Below are 26,772 nucleotides of genomic sequence, written 5' to 3'. Positions count from 1 at the left end.
AATAGAGCCAAAAATTGTTTAATAAGTTACTAAGTTAAATCAGGTCTAACTCTTTGCAAATGACCTATTACTGACTTGGAGAGAATCCTATATTTGAAGTTTATTATTTGTAATGGTGAGTTTATGGTTTTAATGAGATTCAAGTAGGCCTACCTACAGATTTTTTCATCAAATTTAGTAAAAGTAAGTTTCCACGTTTTGGGATTTGGATGTCACTGGCGGAGCTCAGTATTTGCTTGTTTGTTTTGCATAAGAGTTAGTTTTGCTGGAGACTATAAGCCGTTGGTATTGCTGTAGACAATGTTTAATTGGTTTACTTATAATAACCGTAGGCCTACTGTGAGTCCTGCAAGCAAACAGCTAAACCCCGAGAAACAAATCTAATGGTCAAAATAAAGAGAAAATGGAGAATAAGTTTTGAAAAATCGCTTTGTTTACATTCACATTTTTATTTTTTATATTTAAAGCCCTTCTCTTTATGAAACTTATCATGTATCTCAACGTATAAGAGACCTGTATTAGAAACAAAAATTAACTTGGTCCAATTCCAAATTTCTAAATGGCGGCTATTTAAATTTTATATTTGAAATGGCAGATTTTATGATAAATATGTCAAGAACATTTATTTAGCATTTAAAATTTCCTATCAAACAATTTCAAGTAAAAAAAAAATAATGAAAAATAGCTTAAATATTTGGCCTATGAGTTCTAGTTATAAAGTAAGGCAAAAAATGTGCAACCTTAGCCTTTAACTACCTCAACGTAAGTTCACACATCTTGGCCAACTAAAATCATCTGCCAAAAACATGACTAGAACTAAAAATGAATCACATTAACAATTTTATTGAGTTACAAATCTAAGTTCAAACTGTGGGCCCTAGATACTTGAAAATGTTATTAGCAGTAGTCTATAAGCAGTTTAATGCAAAATTATGAATTCTCAGGTTGTGGTTTTAGGAGTAGGGAGTAGGAAGGGGTTAAGTTTAGAAGGTTTTATAGTCGTTGAATAAATATTTTTTGGTGTAGAAGTCTTGAAGTAATCGGGTTCTTGATTCAACAGCAACACCATAGCACATCACAATCTGCAAACAAATTCATGAAAGTTAAGTGATATGAACTGGTCATATACTCAGTGGACAGGACGTTTAAAAATGGACCATGTGTTTAGACATTGCTATTACTACGATATTGACAAACAAGATGTTTATTTAAAAAAAAAGAATTTTATTTTCAACCAAATTAAGGGGAGGCAGTAAGGTAAATATTTGTTTGCCTTTTTTTAATTATTTCACCAAATTATAGAACTTTTCTTCCAGGACAGAATGATATACAGTCTAACCTTGATATAACGAACCTCGATTTAACGAATTCCTTGATATAACAAATTTTTTTGAATCCCCTAGAACTCTCCATAAGACACAATGTATGTTTTACCTCTACATAACGAACAACCCATATCAACGACCTTGATTTAACAAATTTTTCATGATCCCGGCTAAAATAAGACACCTCAATATATAGCGAATTTATCATTGTCAGAACCTCTACATAGCGAATTTAACCTCTACTTAACAAATTGTCTGTGCCTCTCCCTCGATACAACGAACCCCCCACCCCCAATTATTGTTTTTAGAAAAATCAGTTTCTTCATCAAATGAAATGGAAAGGTGACGTCAACGCTTGCGCTAACATTCGTCTGCTCCGTTTACACATCCCTGTCTGCTGTCGTCGCTGCATGCGTGCTATGTTACAACTGAAAACTGATTTCATTCACTGAGGACTGAGATGACGTAATGTTTAGTGAAATGTGATTGGGTAAGTAACTATGGTGACTTGTACAATTTTTGGATGAAGAGAAACGTTGAGAGAAACCTAAGAGAGAAAAATAATAGAAGAACAAAGCAAAGATAAAGAATAGCAACATCGGTGTATTAACATTCCTTTTACGAGTGTTTTTATTATCTTTAAGTTGGCTATGATTATACACTTTTATAACGACTTATCTATAATTTTTTTTTATTTTCAATACGATTTGCTTAAACTAAGGCAACACCAATGTATAGTTGATGATTATTACGGTATTGACATTCCTCTGTTGTGATTTAAAGCAGTACTGTAGCCTACCGGCCTATCACAAGCAGCTTACAAAACTATCTACTGATTTCTTTTGTTCTTTGAGTGTTTTATTGCTATACAATGCAGTGTTTAAGGTTGGTTAGAGTAAGCTGTGATTTTAAACTTACAGTTTACACCTGCACCAAGGTCAATGACTAGAAATGTCATGATTGCGCAATGTTAAAGATCCCTTTAGTACCCCAGATAATCGAGGTTCTACTTTACAATGTAAACACTGTACTTTAAAGTATTGTAGCCTAGGCTACTTTATTTGTGTTTTAATGAGGTCAAATTCCGACCTATATTGACTGATGCTGGTTCTGAACCTCGACTTAGCGAAATTCCTGCAAACCTAACCTCAATATAACGAACCTCGTTTTAACGAAATCCTTGATACAACGAATATTCAGTTCGGTCCCTTCAGATTCGTTATACCGAGGTTGGACTGTATAACACTTTGGTGCTAAAAATATTTACCCCTATAAAAAAATCTGGAACAAATGCATAGGCGAGGCCTGAATTCTTTTGAAATAAGGTTTTAGTTTTGATATATTTGTATATTTTTTTTATTAAATATGTAAGTTACCTTGGTGATGGGGACAGCAATAGCTTTGAAAGAAAGAAAACAGATAACATACATTTTGTGTAAAAATTTAACTCCCTATCCCTAGTAGTTCCCGTTTAAATATTCCAACCAAACTACATAACAACAACATGACAAACATAACACAACAAAAATAACATAACATAAAATAAATTACATAACATGACAAAAATAACAATTTGTGGAAAACGGCGTATAACTTAGGCCTAGAGGTAGGCCTATAGAAAATATGCGATATGCGTTATTTTTGCATACCTTAAACATTTCAGCCCCATATTTTCCTGCAATAGCTTTTTCCAGAGTGGTAAATACACTGAGTTTTTTTAGGGCCTGATTCCATCCTACTTGGTAAAAAATATATATAGGCTATAACTTATCACAAGAAATTTGAAAAAATCTTAGTACTTCCAACATTTTTTTATCTAAGCTATTTATTAATTTAAAAGCCTGAAAAAAACTCAGGACATGTGTCAAAGGTAGGCCTACAAAGAACTGACAAAAATTTCAGAGAGATAGGCCATATAGTTTTTCCAAAAAGGTACCTTACGTTAGCATTACAGGGATAGGGATTCCGCCTCCCCTTAGCCTAACCTTTTAGGAGAGGTAGTCGAATATATCCGCACAAGTCTTTGACATATAAGGACGGGTGGTGGATGTATCCTCATATGGGTTGTTATGTTCCGAACGGGAAATGGATGTAACAACCTTATCTTGGGTCAGCCTGGCTGGTATTTTTGCAGTCGGGCTACCACAGCGCTAACTTACTCCCCTGCAACTGTTGCGACCTTCAAAGTGACAAGCCATCCTCTCCCACTCAATCCCCATCCCCACTATGCTGCGCGTGCAACACTACGTTAACTTTAATGGCACTAAAAGCTACAGTTGTTGTCTGTCTAGCAACATGAAATAGTTACACAATGAAGTAGTTTACACAATCGCTTGTAACATAAATAGTCCTGGTTTTCAATGACGGGTGGCAAATATATCCGCACCATTTTTGTGTGTATAAGCTATAACAAGTTAAAAATTATTTAGAGATAGTATAAGCTGTTTCATTGTGTTTATTTGATGAAGGCTATACATACAGGAATAAAAAACACAAATGAAAATTATCTTTTCTTATTTGATTCATTTTTGCCCGACCTAGGCCATAAAAGTCGCCTGTTGGGAAGAGTTCAAAACTTCTAAAAAATTTGTTCAATTATTAACATTCAATTCTATAATACTTATACCATAATCAGTCCTACTATTTTTTTATTGAATATATCCATTCAGTTGAATAATAAGGTTAAATAGGTTAAAAAGGTTAACATTACTAGGCCTATCCTGGAGGCAAAACAGAAAAAATTTCAAAACAATCGCCATTACTGAAACCGCTGTATAGCCTTCAACTTAGTTACAATATTTTTACTACGCCAGGACTAGTGTATGCATAGGCTAATAAGAAGCAGATGGTAAGAAATCAACACTCTGTTAGTTATCTTTATAAATGTACAATAAGTTTATAGGCTAACAACTTAACCAGACCAAGGCTTCAACTTGGTTTAGCTGCTATAGTTCTTTAATCCTTACAAAGCTGATATCGATAAAGGGGCTATCAAGAGGGATGTAACCAATTTTTACTTCTAGTGCAAGCACTTTTATCCTGCGAGAACCACATGTGCAATATTAAACTGTACTTATTTTCAACACGAACATAATATCTTAGTCTGCCATTTAAAAACTCAAAAACTGAACTAACAGGGAGAAGGTTCTAGAGAATGTTCTCACTAAAAATCCACAAATCAATCAGAATGCTCCAAGTTAGAAATGAATAGGCCCGTATTTATTGCCATTAACGTGGCCATAGGAACCTATACAGATTTAGGCTATGTATCACCAGAAACTAGGATTTTGGTTAAAAATAACGGTGCAATAATGTTCCCGCTCTCACAAATATAAACGGTTAACCTAACCTAACTAGCCTAGAACCAAACAATATATCGAACTACACAATCGAATAATCAATATTAAGTTACTCATTTGGTTGTTTGTGCCAACAGATAAGTTAGGCTAGGCTAACTTATGGAAGTTTACCCAAACTTCATCCAACGCTTCGACGTCGACGAAATAGAACTCCTTAAGATCTGCTAACAGCCTAAGTTATTAAAAAGACAGTGCCCACACTCGCTAAAGGAGTTTTTAAGTTCCCCAATTCAAGTCCCTGGGTACAGTTTCTTAACTGGGCTATGTTAATATCGATTGAAACCATCGAATTGAAAATATTGATTAATAATCAATATTTTAAAATATATTTATCATCAAATTAAACTATCATAACCTAACCTAACCAACCAAACTTGCTGATGGTGAAAAATCGCACGAAGGTTTACTAATCGAATCGATAGTTTCAATCGATATTAGCATAGCCCAGTTAAGAAACTGTACCCAAGTCATGTGTTTATTAAAAGTTTGCAAAATATGTGTAGGCCTAGTCAAAAATTTTTATATTTTTAATGACGTCATCACTCCCAATCCTCCATAGGCCTAGGGTAAAAGATGAAGAACCTGTAACGAGGTTAAGCTTTGAAATATTACCTTTAAGGGTTTCGTCTTCTTCACTTACCACAAATATTTATTATGAAACAAAATCCAACTCCTAAATCATTAATTAAGTTTACATGGAACGAAAAGGCTGGAAGCTAAGAGATGGAACAGTAACTAAAACTAAAACTAACAGTGGGCGTGGGCTGGCGCTGGCAGTCGAGGACGAAAGGAAAAGAAAAGGAGGAAGCCATGAGGAGATGAGCCATCGCCATCAGTGCAGTGCAAGTGATTTTTTTTAGTGTTCGACTGTTCAATATGGTTTGAGTTCGAGAGTAGAGAAGGAGGGAGAGAAAAGGGAAAGAAAGTAATAATTGACAAAAGAGAAATCAATTCTAGCATTGAGTATAAATCATGTTATTGTTATTCGTATTATGAGTAAATCTATGGCCCGCCCACTGCACAGCATCAAACCTGCACACTTAGCCAATTTCATTTTATGTATGATTCAATTCTATTTATTTATTTCCACGGTATCATCATTTTACAAAAAGGTACAGTAAGTACCCAAGTAGCAAAAATCGTTGGCAAATCGTTGGCCCAACGTTTATGTCGATCGTTGGCCAACGGTATGTTTTGGCACTCAGTCTAACGGTTGGCCAACCAACAATTTTTTGCGGGATGGCCAACCATCCCATTGGGCATAAACATAAAAAAACACAAAATAATAAAGATTTTGTATGCAAAGCATAATTATGAGTTGAGTAAATTGATTAAATAGTTCATAAAAACTTATTTTGAAAATAAAACGAAATTAAATTTTTGGCCGGGACGGGTCTCGAACCCGGTACCTTCGACATGTGAGCTTCACACCTTACCTCTGAGCTAACTGTGCTTGATGATCAATGGTGTTTTCAAGTGGTGAAAGAGTAGCCGACAGGTGCAATGGTCACGAGGATACTAGTATTTGAATATAGATTATTTAATTACCATTAGATTAGTAGGCTACTGTTATAATTGATTGTTATATAATTAATTAATCTTTTCTCTATAACTATTAAAGACTTGCTTAAATAAGTTAAAGAATATAACAAAAAAATAATTATAATAATTATTATATGTTAAGCAGGTGTTCCCCACTGTATCTAGTATCACAACATCATCTGACTACATTCATTATTGATCAAAATTTTTACAATATTTGTCTTATATTCTGCTGCCATAACATTTATGTACTTTTAAATAAATCTATTTGTTAAAATTCGTTTTAGAATGTTTTATACTTAAACCCAACGAAGGCCCAACGATTCTTTCCTTTGTAGGGCCAACGAATACCAGTTTCCGTTGGGCCAACGTTGGCAAATCGTTAAAATTTCTGCCAACCATTTCCCAAACATGCCGACCATTTCCCAACGTTGGGCCAACGATGTGTGCTACTTGGGTAAGCTATATCAAACTAAAACTATTAACAACAAATAAAGGCTATGACTGAATAAATAACAATAACAAGAAAAACAAACCAACAATGAAGTTAGAAACCATGATAAATTGCGTGAAACAATAACCAAACAACACTTAAATACACGGTTTGGAATTCCCTAAGCAAGACTCAAGACTTAACATAACAAAAAAGATCTAAATAGACAAAAATAATCAGCTGATCGAAGGTTAGAACAAAGTTCCGTTAACATAATGTAGGCATTAACTATAAAGTATTTACAGAGAAGAGGCGACACAAATTAATTTGGAACGGAAAGCAGCCCTGCTGGAATGGGGAAAATCCAATACTGCACCAACCTCGTATTGTAGTGCCGCCACTCAAACGTATCCTTGGATCTTACGGATAGGAACGTGGAATGGTATTCCTCCCAACAGCTCAGGGCAGTCGACGGTTCCATTTTGCAATCCTCATGAGATAACAAAGCGTCCGAAATTTTCCTCCCATCTTCCAAGCTGCATAGATCAGGGGTGCCCAGCCCCCCCCCAAGGGCAATGGTGCATGCCCCCCCAAACCAAGCCTAATAAATGCCCCCCAAAGAATGACATCCACACTACACCCTTCAATTTATAAAATTAGTCAGTATGTATATGTCAGTAAAAACGAACACCTAGCGTGTTTTTTTAGGCTTCACAATTGACTCCAAACAAATAAGGACTATACCACAAACATTTGCGATTTTTGAAACAGAAGCAGAATTTTTATCGCTATTGAATTACAGTTTGTAATTTCAGAGGCGGCGTTTAGGGGGGGCCAGGAGGGGCAGTTGCCCCACCACTTTCAAAAGGAATATTTATCAAAATTATAAAATAGACTTATGTCAACAATAAATCTAGATTTCGCCCCCCCCCCCCACCTCTCAAGCCCAATCGCCGCCTCTGTGTAATTTCCCCAAGTTCACGGCAAATTTGCAAACTTCTATTCTCTAGATAGCAACCAGCAAAAACTCTGAGAACGGACTTCACGGCAACAGTCTTTGTCATATCCTGCGATTATGGTCGTTGTTATCTCCATTGATCACGGCAACGTTGTGATTATTTCTCGTGTATTATAGACACGTGGTCGTTATCTTATGCATAAGTACACGGTTTTCGTGAGACAACTACCTGAAGAGAGAACAAATTTTGATTTGTGGTGAATTATATTGTAATTAAAAAGTTACAATTTTTCGGATAAAGAATGTATGTAGAATTCACAAACCTTTCCCCGTTGAGTTGAACACCCCTACACATTTTTGAATTAACATTTTGCTTAAAATTATTTGTTCTCATCTCGTCTCTTAAGGGCAACATCTATTACTATTGAGTTTATAAAGAAAACACAATAGGTAAACTGATTCCCGTATTTTAAAACAAAACAAATTTCACACTCATTCTTTTGCCCAATCGCCGCCTCTGTGTAATTTCCCCAAGTTCACGGCAAATTTGCAAACTTCTATTCTCTAGATAGCAACCAGCAAAAACTCTGAGAACGGACTTCACGGCAACAGTCTTTGTCATATCCTGCGATTATGGTCGTTGTTATCTCCATTGATCACGGCAACGTTGTGATTATTTCTCGTGTATTATAGACACGTGGTCGTTATCTTATGCATAAGTACACGGTTTTCGTGAGACAACTACCTGAAGAGAGAACAAATTTTGTTTTGTGGTGAATTATATTGTAATTAAAAAGTTACAATTTTTCGGATAAAGAATGTATGTAGAATTCACAAACCTTTCCCCGTTGAGTTGAACACCCCTACACATTTTTGAATTAACATTTTGCTTAAAATTATTTGTTCTCATCTCGTCTCTTAAGGGCAACATCTATTACTATTGAGTTTATAAAGAAAACACAATAGGTAAACTGATTCCCGTATTTTAAAACAAAACAAATTTCACACTCATTCTTTTGCTCAATTTTGGGTAGATTAATCTAAATTCTGTGATTTTGGTTACATTCAAGTTAAAATACGCCCTGATGCGTCCCTATCTCTATCGATAATTAAGAAAACAGCTGGATGTGGTTCATAGGATAAGCGGGTGGGCATGTTTTACTTGAAATGAAAAAATGAAAATTTCATCTCTAGGGCATAAGGTGACTCTTTTCTCTTTTATCTGCCCGTCTGAGTCTGATTAACTCCATTGGCGCTAAAAAGGCTTTTTACTCCAGATGGAGTAAAAGAGCCACATTAGACTCGCAAATGTATTTATTAAAAATGACTTTTTGCTGCAGTATGACAAAACTACTCGTAATTTGCAAATTTGTTTTATGCGGTGTTATCGAGTTTAATGGCTTAAATAATAAAATCTAAATCAGTTTGCACATCGCACATCTACGTAGACGTGAGTTTAAAAGTAAAATAAGTGGGAGTGTGTCTTTAAAAACGATATTGGGAACAAAATTTGCATATATTGCATTAAATATATACTCTTCGAAAACTACTTATTGGCCTACCTCATTATATAGATAGGATCATTGACTATATAGTCAATGATAGGATTCATGTAAATAGGAGTGGGTTTATATATCAGGGGGCGCCAAAATTACTCTTGCAAGTCCAGTCCAACAAAAAACACCTTGCACCGGCCTACACTACAGTCAAACCTTCAATAGTATGAATAAAATAGTCACTAATTTGTTTGATACATATAATAAGACTAATGAGGTACATTTTGCAGTGTATCATACAGTCCGAATATACGGTAACATTGTTGTAGTATCCTTTGCAAACCTGCAATGACAAATATATGTAATGTATTCTAATTTACAAAGTTTAGTGATGCATTGATTTAATATTCTTTCAATAATGATGGGGGTATTATCTTGTATACTGAAACCAGATGTTTTGCATTAGGCCTAAATAAATTGTGAAATTATAAAATCTTAGTGGTAAATATAGTATAATGTCAGAATCTTACTTCATTAAACTTTGGAACGAGTTATATTGCTGATTTTGTAAATTGTATCCTTAAGGATTAAATTACAAGAGTATGACAAAAAAGCTAATAAAATCAATAATAGCCTTATTTAAGAAATATGATCTGAATGAGTTTTATAAGCTCTATTTAAGTAGTTTTATATATCTTACAGTGTCATTTGATAACAACTATGTAACCTCCCTATTGTAGCCTACTAAATATTAGAATAAGTATTCTACGCAATGTAATAATTGTCAAAAGCAATGACTAAATAAATCAATTATTTATCGTGATTCATGCAAAATTATAAGGTACAAATGTAAAAAACACGATTCATACGAATTTTGCCAAACTCATAATTTACATATGGCTGTGACAGACAGCGAGACAGAGTTGCCAGTTGAGCCACTAGGCCTACCAACCGTCTTCTTACTTAACCAGAGCAATACATTTACGTATTGACGTGAAAATTGGTCTAAACGGCAAACTGGACATTGGTAATCCTGATTAAAGGATTTTAAATAAATAATATAAATAGTATTAATATAAACAGTATTGTTGCGTATGATTCCAGTAGTATATTTTTTGTAATTTTTCTGTAATTTTTTGCAGGGAATAAAATCCTTCACAAAAATCAAAATCCCAACAAGAACAAAATTATGCCCCCCCCCAAAATTCTGATGGTGCAAGTTGCGCCATGCCCCCCCCCTCTTCTGGGCACCCCTGGCATAGATTGAACTGGGATCTGACGAGATTCGCTGGAGCATCAAGATAGCGATATCCTATTCTACAATTAAGAATCCTAATGAAACGGACTTGAACTCTCCAGCGAAGATACGAGTCCAGTCTGATATGGACCCTCACAACACAAGAAGATCCTTGGAATGACCAGGGGATATCCCAGTGGGATGGGGGATATCCTCTGTATATCCCGCACAAAAGTCCTCAGAGTTTCCTGGGGAACTCCCTGGGATATCCCTATGTCCACCCAAATCCTGATCCCTGGGCTATCCCATCAGGATATCATACTTAATAAATACACAAAATAATAAAGGTTTAGTTTGAAAAGCACTTTTATCAGTTGAGTATTATGATCAAATAGTTCATAAAACAAATTTTGAAAAAAAAAACTAGAAGTTTTTTCACCCCAGACGGGTCTCGCTCGAACCGGAAACTTTCGGCTTATGAACCTCTTACCTTACCTCTGAGCTATCTGTGATTGTGATATTACTAGTTTTCAAGCTGTTTAAGAGGAGCCGACAGCTACAAAAATGGTCGCAATACTTAAATATTTGTGATACTATGATTCTGTTTAGGCATCAAGTTATTAAATTGTTTTTTTTTTTTTTTTTTGGGAGTTGGAGAGGATACTGTTATTTGAATATAAATTATAATTGTTATATGATTAATTAATATTCCCCCCTAAATTGTTCAACTAATAAATTTTCTCAAATAAGTTAGAATTTAAAATTAATTAAAAAGGAAATATTTGCATTATTATTATTATTATTAATAATAATATAAGCAGGTGTATTTGCATTTTCTTCTACCCTAGGCCTAGCCATAGTAACATTAGAGACACGGAGTTTGAGAAAGTCGACATTGTTCTCAAACAAGTGTCAATCAACTGAACGTGATTATATTGTGATAAATATGCAGAAAGTAAATAAAATAAACGTCTTATAACACTTAAAACGTATATTTACGCATATACTGTTACTCACAAGACGGTAAATAAACAAATAAGTGGTGATCGATTTCGATTGGACACTCCAATCATCATCAGACCCAATAGGCGAATGACGAAACTATGACAAAACCCAATGTTCATTCGCCTATTTGTTCTGATGATGATTGGAGTGTCCAATCGAAATAAAATGTACTATTATATAATAATATATAATATTATAAATATCAACTATTTTAGTCTTAATGGTAAACATTAAAATAAGGTACAGATTTTTAGACCACCTTGGATATTACTGTATAAAGAACCGTATATTTTAAGTAGGTAACTAGATCCTTACAATCACAAGAGATAGTTTGAGTAAATTTAGTGTTGCTCAGTGTTCTAATCATTTATGTTATAGAATACATATATGTATATAGGGCCAGGTGAGTTTCCTACTTCTTATATTCACTAGACATTAAATATTGTTTTGTAATAATCAAGGGCTTTTGTGAGAAAAATAATAATTGACAGACTAGACTAATAATTCCCTCAAAATTAAATGTCAGGTGCTGCTGGAAAAAGTGTTACTCGTTCCCAGTTTCCAACATTCCAACCCTATTTGCCATTGCCAACTCGCCTCCCTCCTAGCGTGGATTGTTGAGAAAAGTTCATTAATCAATCTGTTTAGTTCAGTATATCACAAGAACGGATTTTTACGTTATCTATGAGAGATAACAGATACACTAGTAGTCTTGTTTCGTTCACTGAGTCTGATCTGAATTTCATGTAGAGATTTACCTCGAGTTTCTATCACATATTTACGGATTAACAGTGTTCCAAGAGCACACCCTATTGCATATAGTAAGTAATTCACATAGACACCCATAGAGTCAGAAATTATAAGATATATTTTTGTAGAAAGAAAACTTAAAATGGCAAACACAATACTGGTCATAGCTGAACAAACTGCCTTTACATTGGCTGAAAAGAGTTCTCCCTTTACATTGGCAACAATAGGTCCAAGGCCCACTGAGTACACCACAGCATGTATTGCAAAACAGTAGAATGGTATCTGAGCGAACGCTGACACATCGACTGATGTGTTATCATTCAGAAAAAACCAGAGGCCTGGAAGAAGTGTCATAATTGAGCACCCTAGAGATGACAAAGTCAGTAAAAATCTTCTAGGATATTTATCTAAGATGAATATAGAGCCAATACATGTAACTACTGATATCACTCCCAGGATGATGACACATTCATTAGGACCAAAGGAATTAAATGCCTCAGGAGGAAGTGTTGTGGAGGTGTAAGCCATCATCACATCATATCCACTCAGATTTTTTACCACGGATAAGATCATAGTAATGCCAACTGCCTTACGATTTGCTCTATCTTTGAACAGATCTTTGACTGAACCTTTATTTTGTGTCTGGGAAATTACAGTTTTTTCTACCATTGCTAATTCCTGATCAAGAGCTGGATCGTCTTTCCTTTGCAACCACCTCAGAGCCTCTTTTGCTTCTTGTTTTCTGTTCATCATAACAAGATAATATGGAGACTCCGGGATGAACGCCGCCACAAGGAAGTACAAGGCTGGCACCAGACCACAGGTGAGAGCAAGAGTTTCATATGACACATAGGGACCTACAATAAATACTAATAGACCACCCAGAGTCTTGAAAAGGTTGTTGAAGTTGGACATTGACCCTCTTATAGACGGTTCTGCTATCTCTCCAATATAGACGGCACATACTGTGTAGGCTGCTCCTGCTGCCAATCCGTTGAGGAAACGAGCAACATACAAGTACCATGCAGAGGGACTGTAATACGTGATAATCCATGCAGTGAGAGGCATTACGTTTAACACGTACAAGGTCCATTTCCTTCCAATCTTGTCCATGAGTTGACCAACAGGTAAAGGGCTTAGTGTGTTACCAAAGAACATGAGAGATACCACCCAAGATATCTCGGAATGGTCCAAGGAGAGTGGTGCATTGTTTTCTTTGATCTTGGGTAATGTAGGAGATGGCCAAGCGGTAGCCATGCCCAGCATCAGCATTGGTAATGCCACTGAAACATTACAAATAATATAGATTTAAGTATTTTTATTATCTCATTATTTTAAAAGGAATAATTTTCTTAAAACACACACACACACACGCGTATTATATATATATATATAAAGATTAAACATTAATGAACTTAATATTAGTACCCAAGTAAAAATTATTTATTAAAATATTACTTGGGTACTAAGTTCATTAATGTTTAATCTTTATTTATATATAGTAGCCCTATTATTCTATTTTTCACACACACACACACACACACACACACACACACACACATATATATATATATATATATATATATATAATATAAATGGCATATTAAAACTGAGACTAAAAGGAATCCAACCTAATTCATTAGGAGCAAATAATTGTGACCAAAATGGAGATTTTGGCATCAACTGAGACCTCATTCGTCAATTGCTGACAGACGTTTCATTCTTACTGCGAAGTGGCATCCTCGGTGCTAGGCGACAGTCTGGAAACAATCTACGAATTAGGACGCAGTTTAGGCCAAATACCACCATGAAGTCTCATGAGACCATCTGCGAAAGCCTATACAGTATGTTTGAAGATCATCAATTAATTGTACTAAGAGAAATAGGAAATGGCTGATGTAAATTCAGAGCGCTCCCTACATTCACTGGCAGGTGCAGACCATAGGAAAGTTTTGACAATAATCAACCGGAAGAATAAATTATAATCAGGTATACATAAACTCATTAATAATTATGCAAACAGAACTTATACAATTAAAACATGCTTGTATATTAACTCAAATAAACTAAAAATTGGTTTAAAATATGGTTACTTCATCAAGGACTAATGTTGAAACTCGCATGACCAGTGTTTGTGTACGGTAGCATAGTTGACAGTTTGAGGTACAGTAGTTGGATATCTTAAGTAGTTGGTTATCTCATCTCTGATTCATTTTACTACCTCCCAATATTTTGTTTGTCTAATGTTGTGCCATTTCCAGAAAACAAGCCCAGACAGCACACTTTATCCCAGGGACATCCCATAGTAGTCCCATATGTCCTGAGAATGTCTCGGGATATGTACGCTAGCCTCAGGATATCCCGGGATGAGTACGAAATCCACAGGATATCCTACAATATACCATAATGTCCCGGGATTTGTAAGTTAACCTCAGGATATCCTGTAAAGTCCCGGGATATGTACGAATGCCATAGGATATTCCAGAATGTCCCATGACATCCCAAGACATGTACAAAATCCACTGGATATCCTGTAATGTCCCGATAACAAACTGAAAAAAAACTACTACCACTGATTAAATGTTTATCTAAATTTAAATGTTCAACAAGGCCAATATATAATAATTTGTTTTATTCACTAGCGCTTTCAGAAACTAGGTTTCCATCTTCAGGCTGTGTTTATACTAGTACATAAAGTAAATATTTACTTAATAAATTAATTTTAGACAAAGTTAAAACAGATGATTTAAAGGATATTGGAAAAAATAAAAAATGATATTAGAAAAATTAATCTTTTGAATTTTGGATATATTACAGTGTTGTTCTTGATGTAATTATTTTCCGTAATTCCGAGTATAATTAATTGGGCCGTCTTCATTATTTAACAAGTAATTTTGGTCTGTTTTTTCTATAAAATAAGATTCCCACGCATTAAGATGATGAGGTTTTATAATTAGTTTTAAAAGTTTAAGGTTTCCCAGATTGAAAATATGTCTTGTTAATACTGTGGCTAGCAAGGGCTGACTTTACTTTACTGACATATTACTACCACTGAGTTCAGGAAAACTAGAGTTCTATCATAGTTGTGTGAAATGTGTATTTAATTCTAACTTTAAATTAATAAAATAATCGAAAACTAATTTTAATCATATAACAAACAATTATAACAGTGTTAATCTAATGGTAAATAAATAATCTATATTCAAATACCAGTATCCTCTCCAACTACCAGAAAAACAATTCAACTACTTGAGGCCTAAAGAGATTAACAGAATCATATTATATACTGTAGTATCAAAAATATTTTAAGTATTGCGACCATTGCAATTGTCGGCTACTCTTTCACCACTTGAAAATACTCATAATCATGAAGCGCGGATAGCTCAGGAGGTAGGGTAAAGCCCCCTGCAGACGGGGACAGTAGTGGCGTCCAGTAGACCTAGCCATTAATGGCTGCCAGTAATCGTCCGCCTACTGTCTACGTGTGATGAGGTACTGGACGCTTCAACGGCCAGTAGCCACTGGCCGCCAGTAAAGACAAAATAGTTTGAGTTTAGTGGCCGCTCAGAGGACAGTAGCGTGGTCACGTGACCTACTGACAGCCATGTTTCCTAACCTTAAATGTTCTAGTCGCAATTAGAGCACTGAGGAAACTGTTGTCGGTCCGTGATTTCCGTACGAAATGTACAATATAGGCCTATTATTAAGTTTTAACCTATAACTTAGACGCTGGACACATTCAGACATGAAACTTGAAATTGTGTTTGCTGGTACTCGAAAAAAATAGCGAGTGATTGGTAGGAATCACCATTGGCTAAAAATCGGACTATGGGAACGGGGGTTTATGGGGGGTGTTTTATGGCGTAAAAATAGGGTTTTCCCATTTTTGACCCTAAAAACAAAAATTTCACAATTTCTTTCCAAACAATTTTGTATAGCTTAAAAAACAAATAATTAAGCATATTGAAGCGTTATTGTGTGCCTAATGGTTACGGAGAAAATTCCAAAAAATTGTAAATTAAAAATTCCCCTGTTGTTTTTATGGAGAATAATTCAACTGTTGTAGTTTGCTTGTTTATGAACATATTTTGATTGAATTTGGAAAATACATTCATTTCTCACTAAACTATTAACATTTTACAACAAAAAACACTTTTTTACCCTCCCTGTTGCAGCAAACCTAAGTACTCGTTAAACTAATTCTATAGGGTAATGTGATATTTTTAAGGAGGCATTTTAGTGTAAATCAAATCAGGATAATATAAAATTTGCTTAGTCTGCAGTTTTGCAGTGGCGGGGGTATTTACTATATCTTCCAATTCTTCACTCAAAACATTAATTACTTCACCGACAACTTCTTCAACAACTTCATCCACTGCATTTTCGTATTCCAACTCAAATTCATCCATTTTGATACTGAACAAAAACACTGTGGTGTCACACTGGCCGCCACTAAAACAGTTTCTGTGGCATCCAGTACTGTCCCCGTGTGTAGGGCTACTGTCTTGACAGTACAGTGGCCGCCACTTGTGGACGCCAGTACTGGACGCCACTACTGTCCCCGTCTGCGGGGCTTAAGAGGCTCATAAGGGGAAGGTACCAGGTTCGAGACCCGTCTGGGCCAAAAACTATTTTCTCGTTTTTTTCTTCAAAATTTGTTTTTATTAACTATTTAATCAATTTACTGAACTGATAATGTCGGGGAAATAAATATGTGCACTCGAGTTTGAGCCTAAATATCTCTGAGATGAATTATCAGATTTTGTTGAAACAAAAATTAAATGTAAGTTTGTTTAAATACATTTTACGTGGTAACAATTTAAAAATTTTCCGTTTACCAGAAAAATTTATATAGTTGAAAGATCCTAAAAAGTACCGGTTTTTAAGGAACTCTGCACTAACACTGAAGTTTAAAAATTAATTGTAAACAAACCACTGAGCCAATCTTTCTGAAATTTTTATGGCTTATTGGTATTTTTATTGTTAACATTTCCATGCATTTTAAAATTTTTACTCACAATAGTTTTTATGCTGCTGTTAATTTTTAAAACCTATGCTAACATCGTTAATAAGACGCTAAAAATTTCGTTCAAAATACCATCGTGTTTGTCGTGACACAAGAAATAACACCAATATGATAGATTTATAATGCGAACAAAGGTGTTTTTTAAACAGATTTATATTTGTAAACAAAAATTTCTCCCGCGACTGGCAGCGGGCCGCCTGGTGTGCGTACGATATTTCCCAGCCGGGCGGGAGCGCGGCGAATCTGCGACGTTGCCGATGTGTACCTGGCCAGTGGCCACCACACTGACATTGCATGGGCAGCCTATTCACTCACGGCAAACAACTTTGAAAATCAATATTTAGCTTCTGCCTTAATTTTTCGATCGTTGGAAACATTTTTTGCACGTAAAAATCATATAAGTACCTTCGTATCGCTCCCACGGTAAATTGGTCCACATTTATCCTTGTTCCGATGTTAAAACAATTGGCCACATGATCATACACGGGATAACGTTTGTCACAGCACTTTTCTTTTTCCGCATGAAAGAAACAAATCGCACTAACTATCATCTGTATTTCACCATCGAAAAAATTCCGGCGAGGAGCCATTTTCGAATAGATGTTACCGACCGGTGTAAAAATCTAAGACGAACTGGTTAGCTTGGTTAGTCATCTCTCATAGCGACCATAGTTCAAGAAAGGTGGGAGCTAATGTTTACATTCCATTACTCATCGGATATTCCAGCTGAACGCAACACTTCCCGGAAAGGGTGATGACCGCTCCGATTTCTACTCTCAGTTGTATATTTAAAAGTGGCAAATTAAAGAAACCATAAAATAAATACTGGTGGAAAATATTTACTTGGCGTTTAGCTGTTATAATTTTTTAACTAGCTCAATCAACACAAAACAGTTGGCTTGTTGCTTGTAATACAAAATTAATTTTTCATACCACCATAGTTAACTTATTATAATGTATTTGTTTCATGACTAGTTAATTAGAATATATTGTTAGTAAATTTATGTAAATTTCAAACTAAATATTGATATACACAGTTGTTTGCCGTGAGTTAATACCGATGCAATGTCAGTGTGGTGGCCACTGGCCAGATACACATCGGCAACGTCGCAGATTCGCCGCGCCCCCGCCCGGCTGGGAAATATCGTACGCACACCAGGCGGCCCGCTGCCAGTCGCGGGAGAAATTTTTGTTTACAAATATAAATCTGTTTAAAAAACGCCTTTGTTCGCATTATAAATCTATCATATTGGTGTTATTTCTTGTGTCACGACAAACACGATGGTATTTTGAACGAAATTTTTAGCGTCTTATTAACGATGTTAGCATAGGTTTTAAAAATTAACAGCAGCATAAAAACTTTTGTGAGTAAAAATTTTAAAATGCATGGAAATGTTAACAATAAACCTACCAATAAGCCATAAAAATTTCAGAAAGATTGGCTCAGTGGTTTGTTTACAATTAATTTTTAAACTTCAGTGTTAGTGCAGAGTTCCTTAAAAACCGGTACTTTTTAGGATCTTTCAACTATATAAATTTTTCTGGTAAACGGAAAATTTTTAAATTGTTACCACGTAAAATATATTTAAACAAGCTTACATTTAATTTTTGTTTCAACAAAATCGGATAATTAATCTCAGAGATATTTAGGCTCAAACTCGAGTGCACATATTTATTTCCCCGACAGTAAGCTTTTCATACTAAATCTATATTATTTTGTGTTTTTTTTTATGTTCAGGCCCAGACCACACTTCATCCCAGGGACATCCCATAGTAGTTCCATATGTCCTGAGAACCTGAGGACTACCCTGGGATGACCTCGGATGTCCCACGGACAGGGGCGTCATTGGGGGGGGGGGGCAGGGGGGGCATTTGCCCCCTGGATCCTGGTCTAGAGAAAAAAATATGCTGTACTAGCCAATATACAAATATTTTCCCCTGTCAAATCCTAAAAAGCACAGCAGACAAAAATCTGTATATTCTTTTACAGTAATTTGAAACAAAAATTATTATTGTTTTATTGTCTTAGATAGCACATTTTGAGTTTAAATAAATTAGTAGTTTTGTTATTCATTTACTTTTTCTGTTTGGTGCTGTACGCTAAACCATACTTCTAGTTTATATATATACATAAAAATTCAGATTTTTTAGAAGCATTGCTTTGTCATTTACTTTTATGAATTATTCAAACATTAAAATTATCCATGTGTATAAATGTTACGTAATTTATTTTGAACATTGTAGACTACCAATTTAATATAGTTAAATAGAACCTTTTGTACTTTTGTGTCAAATTATTTTATTGGTGATAAAATTTGAATTGCTTTTAAGTTCTTAAATACTTGTATTTTATTTAAAAACCAAAATAAACTGTTATAAACTATAGGCTCTAAACAACCGTATTCATTGCTAAATGTTGTACAAGAAAAATTGGTCATAAATCTAATAACAAACTTAATATTAATACATCATGGATCTGATCACGTTTCTTAGATGACTAACTTACCAACATAAAATTATTGTGTTTCTGTCTGTTGTCAATAATTCTTAGTTTCATTAACTTTCTGCCTAAATTTAAATAAATTTTACTCATAATTTTTTTTTTATTTGAAGTGCTTTTGACAATTAAAATAAGGACCCCCGGACCCCCCTTGTTTGCTGGGGGGTATTCCATACTCCCCGGTGTTTCCCCCCCCCCCCCCAAGCATTTGGTGAAATGACGCCACTGCCCACGGATATGCTGTGAGCTTATCCGTAGCGACTTCCACCATGATCCGTAGGACATCCCCGGGCGGGGACATTACGCATTCCTGCGGATATCCTGGGCTATCCCAGGTTGACCATAGGACTACTATGGGATATCTTGCATATCCTGTCGCAATATCCGTGGGATGTCCTGGGGAGAAAGTGTGCTGTCTGGGAGGAAGCTAAAGCTCAATTATGACATACAAAAGGTCCAATTAATTATTGAGTTTGGATTTTTAAATGACACATTTACATAAGGGGTATAGCATTAGTATATTGACAACGGTCATTCCTGTATAGTATCAGTTAACTACTAACAAAACTGACACATACTTTCTCCGAGTCTTTTTTTCGTAAGAAGGTTGCCACTATTTCGACCGAGGAAAATCCACAGTTAAGGTTAGGTAATTTTTGAGGTTTTGTGATTATTTCTGTTCAGCAAATAAAAAATAAAAACTGAGTAAAGCTTTTAACTAAACTAACCTAACCTAAACTGTGGTTTTTCCTCAGTTAGAAAAGTGGCTGCCCGCAAACAGACCTTTTTCTCCACTTGCTTGTCAACATCAATTATAACGGGAAAGTGGCGGAAGTATAACTATATTTCATGGGAAATTCACAAAAATTTTGATGAATGTAATTTTTACAGAATTTGGGGTTCTAACGTTTTTTAGAGTTAAATAAACCAAACCATAAAATGTTTTTATCGTTTTATCTGGTTTTGTGATGATACAATTTTTCCGTTATTTAATGGATTTTATGGAAAATCACCATTAAAAATCATAATATAATATATACAGTATATATTTATAAGGTTACTTTGCCTTGATCGCCAAGTGAGATGTAAGTCCGAAGAATAGGATGACGCGTTTCTACGTCAAATCGTCATTGTCAAATCATACAAAAGATTTTCTAAAGCATATGGTCGCGTCACAGTCTTTTCGACTCACGTACAAAACACATCACCGGTACAAAAATACATTTAAAGTAGACCTACTAACTCATTCGGGGAAACGGTTGTCACATCACCACGAATTAGTTAGAAGGCCTACTTTAAATGTATTTTTGTACCGGTTATGTGTTTCGTACGGGAAAAGACTGTGACGTGACCATATGGTTTAGACAAGTTTTTGTATGTTAACAATAACGCTTTGACGTCGAAACGCGTCATCCTATTCCTCGGACTTACATGGATCACTTGGCGATCAATGTAATGTAACCTTATGTACATAAATATATTATATCATTAGTGATTCAGAAAAACAACATAAAGAATGAAATTAAAAAGTCAAAATTTCAACAAACGGAGACAAAATGCCAGTATATTTTTCAAATTTCATCACAATCGGACAAAATGTTTAGGCTGGTAGCTCTGTACACATCCACGCTCACCCACACCCACACACACACATTCATCACTTCAAAAACCACTTTTTTGGATTCAGGGAAACTCAATACATATATTTCCACCTAAAATGCAACCTCAAAAAATTTACGAAAACCATACTTCCTCTAAATACTATATATTGTATGAGAAAAAAGTATAAATATAGTACAGTACTAGTAATAATTATACTCTCAACCAATCACTATAGGCCTATAGGAGACACCTCATCTTTATATTAAAGACAGTTTATGATTGACGATTTTTATAAATTATAAACAATAATGCATACCTGTCATCGCTCCAATGTACTGCCACATGAATCTCAATTTCAGGTTATTCGAAGGTAAAGCCATATTTTTTTAATTATTTGTCTGAAACTCAATTAAGTGCATTAATTAAAAGTTTAAGGAAACATAAACAAAATATTATTCCTGTCTACAACAAGAAAATAAAGCAAAACAAATGAGGCAAATTTACAATTCAAAATTGTGATATTTCAGTTATTTTTTGTTCTTTGGACTTGGTGTCGTTTGATATGATATTTTAATTGCTAAATAAAAATGTTCTAAATTTATTTAAAAAAATACTAATTCTTTAGCAATTTTAATATACACAATTAAAATCGCCGTCATTTTTAAATTTATATTGGATTAAAATAGTTTTTTTATCTTTTACCTGAACTGAAAAAAACACCATGTTTTATAATGATCAGTTGAAAAAAAATTCAAGGATAAAAGCGATCTTGGAAAAGTGTTATTCTTGATTTTCTTTTTATTTTGATCCATGGAACCATTTTCTTAAGTTTGGATGTTTACTTAGGTAAACCTTGTACATTCCAGCAAAGACAAGCAAATTAAAAGACTCATGAGAGTTTAAGACCTGCATTTACCTGACCTGTAATCCTAGTTTATAAACAAAGCGTTAGGTAATATTTTTGATTATGGATGGAGATAAACATTTCATTCCATGTTAAAGTTCTGAACAAACATGAACGTAATTAAATTGAGTCAACGCCTACAGCAGAGCGCTCTTGTGTAACTGATTTCTGTCGAATACGACTACTTTTTAACCAAGGTAAACCGAAACGACAACGTATGATTAACTGTAACACCGTTTATGCCATACCTATCAACTATCATAGTAAAAAAAAAATCATGTAGTATAGAATGATTTTAAACTCTGTCAACAGAACACTTTGGTTGGGTTATTTACCTACGATCTGATTTGCATGTATATGAGACGTCTACATTAGAATCTAAGTGAACGGATGTTCCGTCTATCAGAGCTCTATGTGGGCAGAGAGATGATCTGAATTAACATAATAAACCGAAAGGCCGATCGCGGATGTTGCCGTTAAAGGCGGGGACACACTTGTCATACACCCTTCCGGTCCGACTCCGATCATACTGTGGTACGACTGTCGGAGAGAGGAATGGTACATAACTTTGAACACCGGTGTTTACACCTCTCCGACACGTGTCACGCCATACTCCGATTTTGACTCCGATCACGCACCGACACTGCAGTCTATTCGTTTGTTGGATGCAGGACGGGTTGTTTCTTAAAAATCACTTGTATTCTTAAGGTATAAGAATAATCGAGGGTTAGGAACAATGGTTTAAGATAAATATATGCCGATGCTTGATTTTAAATCTGTGCGTGCATACCTTTAATTCGAGACCTCAATCATGAAAATCGGACGGGTAGAAGAGCCAAACGAACTCGAGAGATAAAAACCTAAGTGTTTAATATATAAGATGGACCCTTCCACCTAACTTTCCTTACATGCAGTATGGACCCAAATTATCCGTTTTCTCCTGCCCTCCAGAGATGTCTGACTTAAGTTTTTGAACATGTTTTTCACCTTCTGCACGTAGTTTACAAATCAGACTGGCGAGTGTTGATCGACCCAGAGGAGGAAATCGGAGATGGGTCGGAAGCGTATATGACATGTGTGTTCACCCCATCGAACCATATGGTTCACCCCCTCCAATCCCGCACCGATCCTTCTGGAATCCCGAAAATCGGATCGTAGTAGGATCGGACTTGACAAGCGTGTCCCCGCCTTCGGGTGTTGCCACTGTCGCGGGAGACGATACCGATGTCGCGGAGATCAGACGTACTCCTCACGACCATGACCCGTTCCCGTCATGGTCGGGTATGAGGGGTTATACTTGGTTTCCAGCTTGTACCAAGATGAGTTTTGACGTTGGACTAAGCAACCACATTTTAAATATTTTTTTGTTTTATTTCCAACTTTTAAAACATTGAAATTACAGATTTACCTTGACTTAAAATAGCTATTTATACTGTACAATTGTTTTGTATCATTGCCGTGACAATATTCCAATTTAACTACATACAGTAATGCGCTCAAACATTTCTTTAAGTGAGTCCTCTTTTTAAACTCTTCGAAAATCATTCATTCTTAAGTCGAGCCTTTCAAAATACCTTTCTCATTTTTGTTCCACATTTCCCTCGTTATTTTAAAGAATATTTCTTATAATTTTTTTTTTCTGGAGAATTTCTTTCTTTCTAATCATGCCAACTACATCAGGGTTGAAAATTACATCCCTGACCTTCCAGCCCAAATCTTTGGGTCGCTAGCAGCACGGGTCGCATGTGGCAAGGCACCAGAATGAGAGGCTAGAGTACCATACAGTTCACATGCATGTCCACACACAAAGACATAATTCTATAACAGCTTGTTTTCTCTTAAAAATAAAAAATTGTTATACTGACCAACTCAAAATGAAAAAAATATCATGCAATAATTATGTCCCCCTGTGAACCGGGGGGTAAACATTTTCCCCATTTTGAAGCTGAAAACATAAAATGCCACAATTTATTTCTAAACTATTTTAGAGCTTAAAAAAGAAATAATTTGTATATTAAAGCGTTGTTGTATGCCTAACTGTAACTGGGGAAAATGTAAATTAACTATATATTAAATATATTAAATTATATATTATAAACTATATATTAAATTAACTATATTAACTATAATTCCCATATTATTCTTATAGAGACTAAATAAACTCTTTTAGTTGGCTTGTTTATGGATATTTTTAAATAAAACTTGGCAATATTGTTGGTTTCAAACTAAGATATCAACATTTCATTTAAAAACACACCATTACCTTCTCTGTAGCAGCAAACCTAAGCACTCGTTAAAATTAATGTCATAGGAAATAAATCTGACAGTTTTCAGGTAATTATTTTAGTGGAAATCTAACCAGTAAATGGAGATTCGCTTAATCTGCAGGTTAACTGCGGTGGGTGTATTTTATTTACTACAGTAACAAATTAATTCTGGAAGGGTTTTCAGATGGTTTGTAAAAACTGGTGTTGATTGTAACTTTTAAAAACAAATTAATATTTAATTTGAACACTATAAAATTTCTTTTAATATTACAGATAAATAATAATACTCTGACTTTTATCTTAGCTATGGTAACTAAATTTTATAATATTTGTTGGCTACACTTCTAAGTTGTAAAAATATCTTACAGTATTGGCTTACGATTTCTTGGATAAACTAGGCCAAACAAGTTTAATAAATAACAGATTCTATTTTGAATGATATATTGTTGCATATTATTATGATATCTATAAAGGTACTACTTACAAGGGTTAGTTTTGCTCTCAATGGTACTAGAAAATGCTATCTTGAGAAATGAATAAACACAGCTCTGAGTTACAGCTCTGATGTAAGCTTATCTATAGAAGCTCATAATGTCAGAAGGTCGTGGATCTGTTTTAGACCTGTATAATGGCACTTGATATCAAACCCAATTTGAACAAGAATATTATAAAATCATAGTTTAAGACTCACATTAAAAGTTTTTTTTTAAGCTGCAAAGTTACACACACTTTATTAGTGTTTCGATATACTGTATCTTCTCATCTGAAATCAAACTAAGGTTTATCATTTGCTAATGAACGAAAACATTTTTTTTGTTTTATATAAGTGTTAATGATCCATTAATTTAAAGAAATATCTGTATTCATGCTGCGTGATGTCCTGGGTGACGTAGGCCTATTCATTCGTGCCACGTGAAAGGTTGGTTATTACAATGAATAGTCCAGGTTCGCTCTGTGGTTTCAGTTTTCTACTTCTACAGTTTGCAATAAATATTCAAATGCCTATCTAAGCACTGTTTTATACTGATCAATCAGCATATACATATATTAATTTTACTTTACTGCTATAATCACTGTTTTAAGAGAGGTTTAGTATGTTTTAGTTGTGCAAAAATAAAAGTTAAATTGGTAAAATCCATGTACATGTACACAAATGTATAACACCTAAATAATTTATGTTTACTTGAAAGGACCACAGTAGTAGTTAATTTATGTGGATATTATGTAGGTATGTCAGATAATTTTATCATGAAGTAAGAAATATTTTACTGCATGGTAATACATTTTTTGTGGGACACATTATAGGCCTACTTACATTTTTCATATATCTAAATTCGTATTTTTTCTAGGTTGCATTTTTAGAAGGAGAATATGACCACAGAAAACGTACTACTATAACCTGTGATATGACGTAGAAAATCTGTAATTTGGAGGTGGTCCCCTCTGACTAAGACCTTCAAATGAGCCCACACCGCTCATTCATCACAAACGGATGGTAGATAATGATGCATTCTGAGATATGATGCAAAATTAATTTTTAGTTCTCTATAGCTAGGGTGACAACCTTCACAGAAAGAGGTACTGGCAAATCACATTTTTTCTTCTTTTTAAAAAGGTTGGCAGCCTCTTTTAACCTTTGCATTTGCCCATTCACATAGGCTACGGATCTGTGCATGGAACGTATTTATATTCAACAAAGGGTGAGCCGGGTGAGCCGGTACAGTACAAGGATTGATATGTATATATAGGGCGCACTCAAGTCACGCGCCAAAATTTAGATCGACACAACCCCGCACGTGTAGTCCTATTCCGCCCGAGTTTCAATTCGCCCGTAACCTAATTAGTCTCAGTTCGCCCACGGTTCCAGATTAACCCTTATAATCCTCAGCTCTACCTGCGTCAGGATTCTCATTCCATCCACGGAGGCGAACCCCCGCCTCCAAGGACCTCACCCTCCCCCAAATATGGAAATGCCCTCCCCAAGCGAATACCGGTACCTTTAATAGTATTAATGTAAAGTTGAAACACAAAGATCTCAGCATTAAAATATAAAGTGGTATATGTCCTTATTTATGTAGCCGTTATAAAGATATGTTAAATGTTTATAATCTGGAACATTCGTTTGGGTTGAAAAGCTTCAACAGTAATCTATATTTACGACATAATAGATTAATAAAATTTACTACCCATGTGCTGTTAGTTACTGTATGATTGTCTCCCCATCTAAAGTTCGTTAATAAGCAAGTTAAATTATTTGGATTATAGCGTTTAACAACAAACAGAAACATACGATAACATTGCGATCCATTCAATGATGTATTCAACGATTGAGTTGTTACGGTCAAGTTTATTTTTATAATTTAGGGGA

At 34.9% G+C, this 26,772-nt stretch overlaps 1 protein-coding gene across 3 annotated transcripts; it reads right to left on the bottom strand.

Annotated features, from left to right (window-relative positions):
• Positions 1-811: 811 nt before the first annotated feature.
• Positions 812-24,957, bottom strand: LOC128998278 (facilitated trehalose transporter Tret1-like). Of its 3 annotated transcripts, XM_054424338.1 has the most exons (4): positions 24,889-24,938; positions 21,550-21,637; positions 13,190-13,388; positions 812-1,082 (listed from the first exon to the last, which is right to left on the bottom strand). In XM_054424338.1, exons 2-4 carry the CDS (start codon positions 21,611-21,613, stop codon positions 1,076-1,078), a joined length of 270 nt encoding a protein of 89 aa, XP_054280313.1. In that variant the 5' UTR covers positions 21,614-21,637; positions 24,889-24,938; the 3' UTR covers positions 812-1,075. The 3 variants fall into 3 exon arrangements, with proteins under 3 accessions (XP_054280313.1, XP_054280312.1, XP_054280311.1); XM_054424337.1 differs by lacking the exon at positions 812-1,082 and having other exon boundaries at positions 11,581-13,388; positions 21,550-21,631; positions 24,889-24,957; XM_054424336.1 differs by lacking the exon at positions 812-1,082 and having other exon boundaries at positions 11,581-13,388.
• Between the last annotated feature and the right edge of the window lie 1,815 nt (positions 24,958-26,772).

This window comes from Macrosteles quadrilineatus, unplaced genomic scaffold (assembly GCF_028750875.1).
Source record: "Macrosteles quadrilineatus isolate MER2022 unplaced genomic scaffold, UCM_ALF_1.0 Scaffold_7__1_contigs__length_78375512, whole genome shotgun sequence".
Lineage (NCBI taxonomy): Eukaryota > Metazoa > Arthropoda > Insecta > Hemiptera > Cicadellidae > Macrosteles > Macrosteles quadrilineatus.
This window is presented reverse-complemented; position numbering and strand designations above follow the sequence as displayed.

Excerpts from the sequence above, each read along its gene's own strand:
- LOC128998278 (XM_054424337.1), bottom strand. The coding sequence starts at position 21,613 with ATGGCTTTACCTTCGAATAACCTGAAATTGAGATTCATGTGGCAGTAC. Across the intron at positions 13,389-21,549 it reads GTACATTGGAGCGATGACAG|TGGCATTACCAATGCTGATG; the intron begins GTATGCATTATT and ends GTAATGTTTCAG.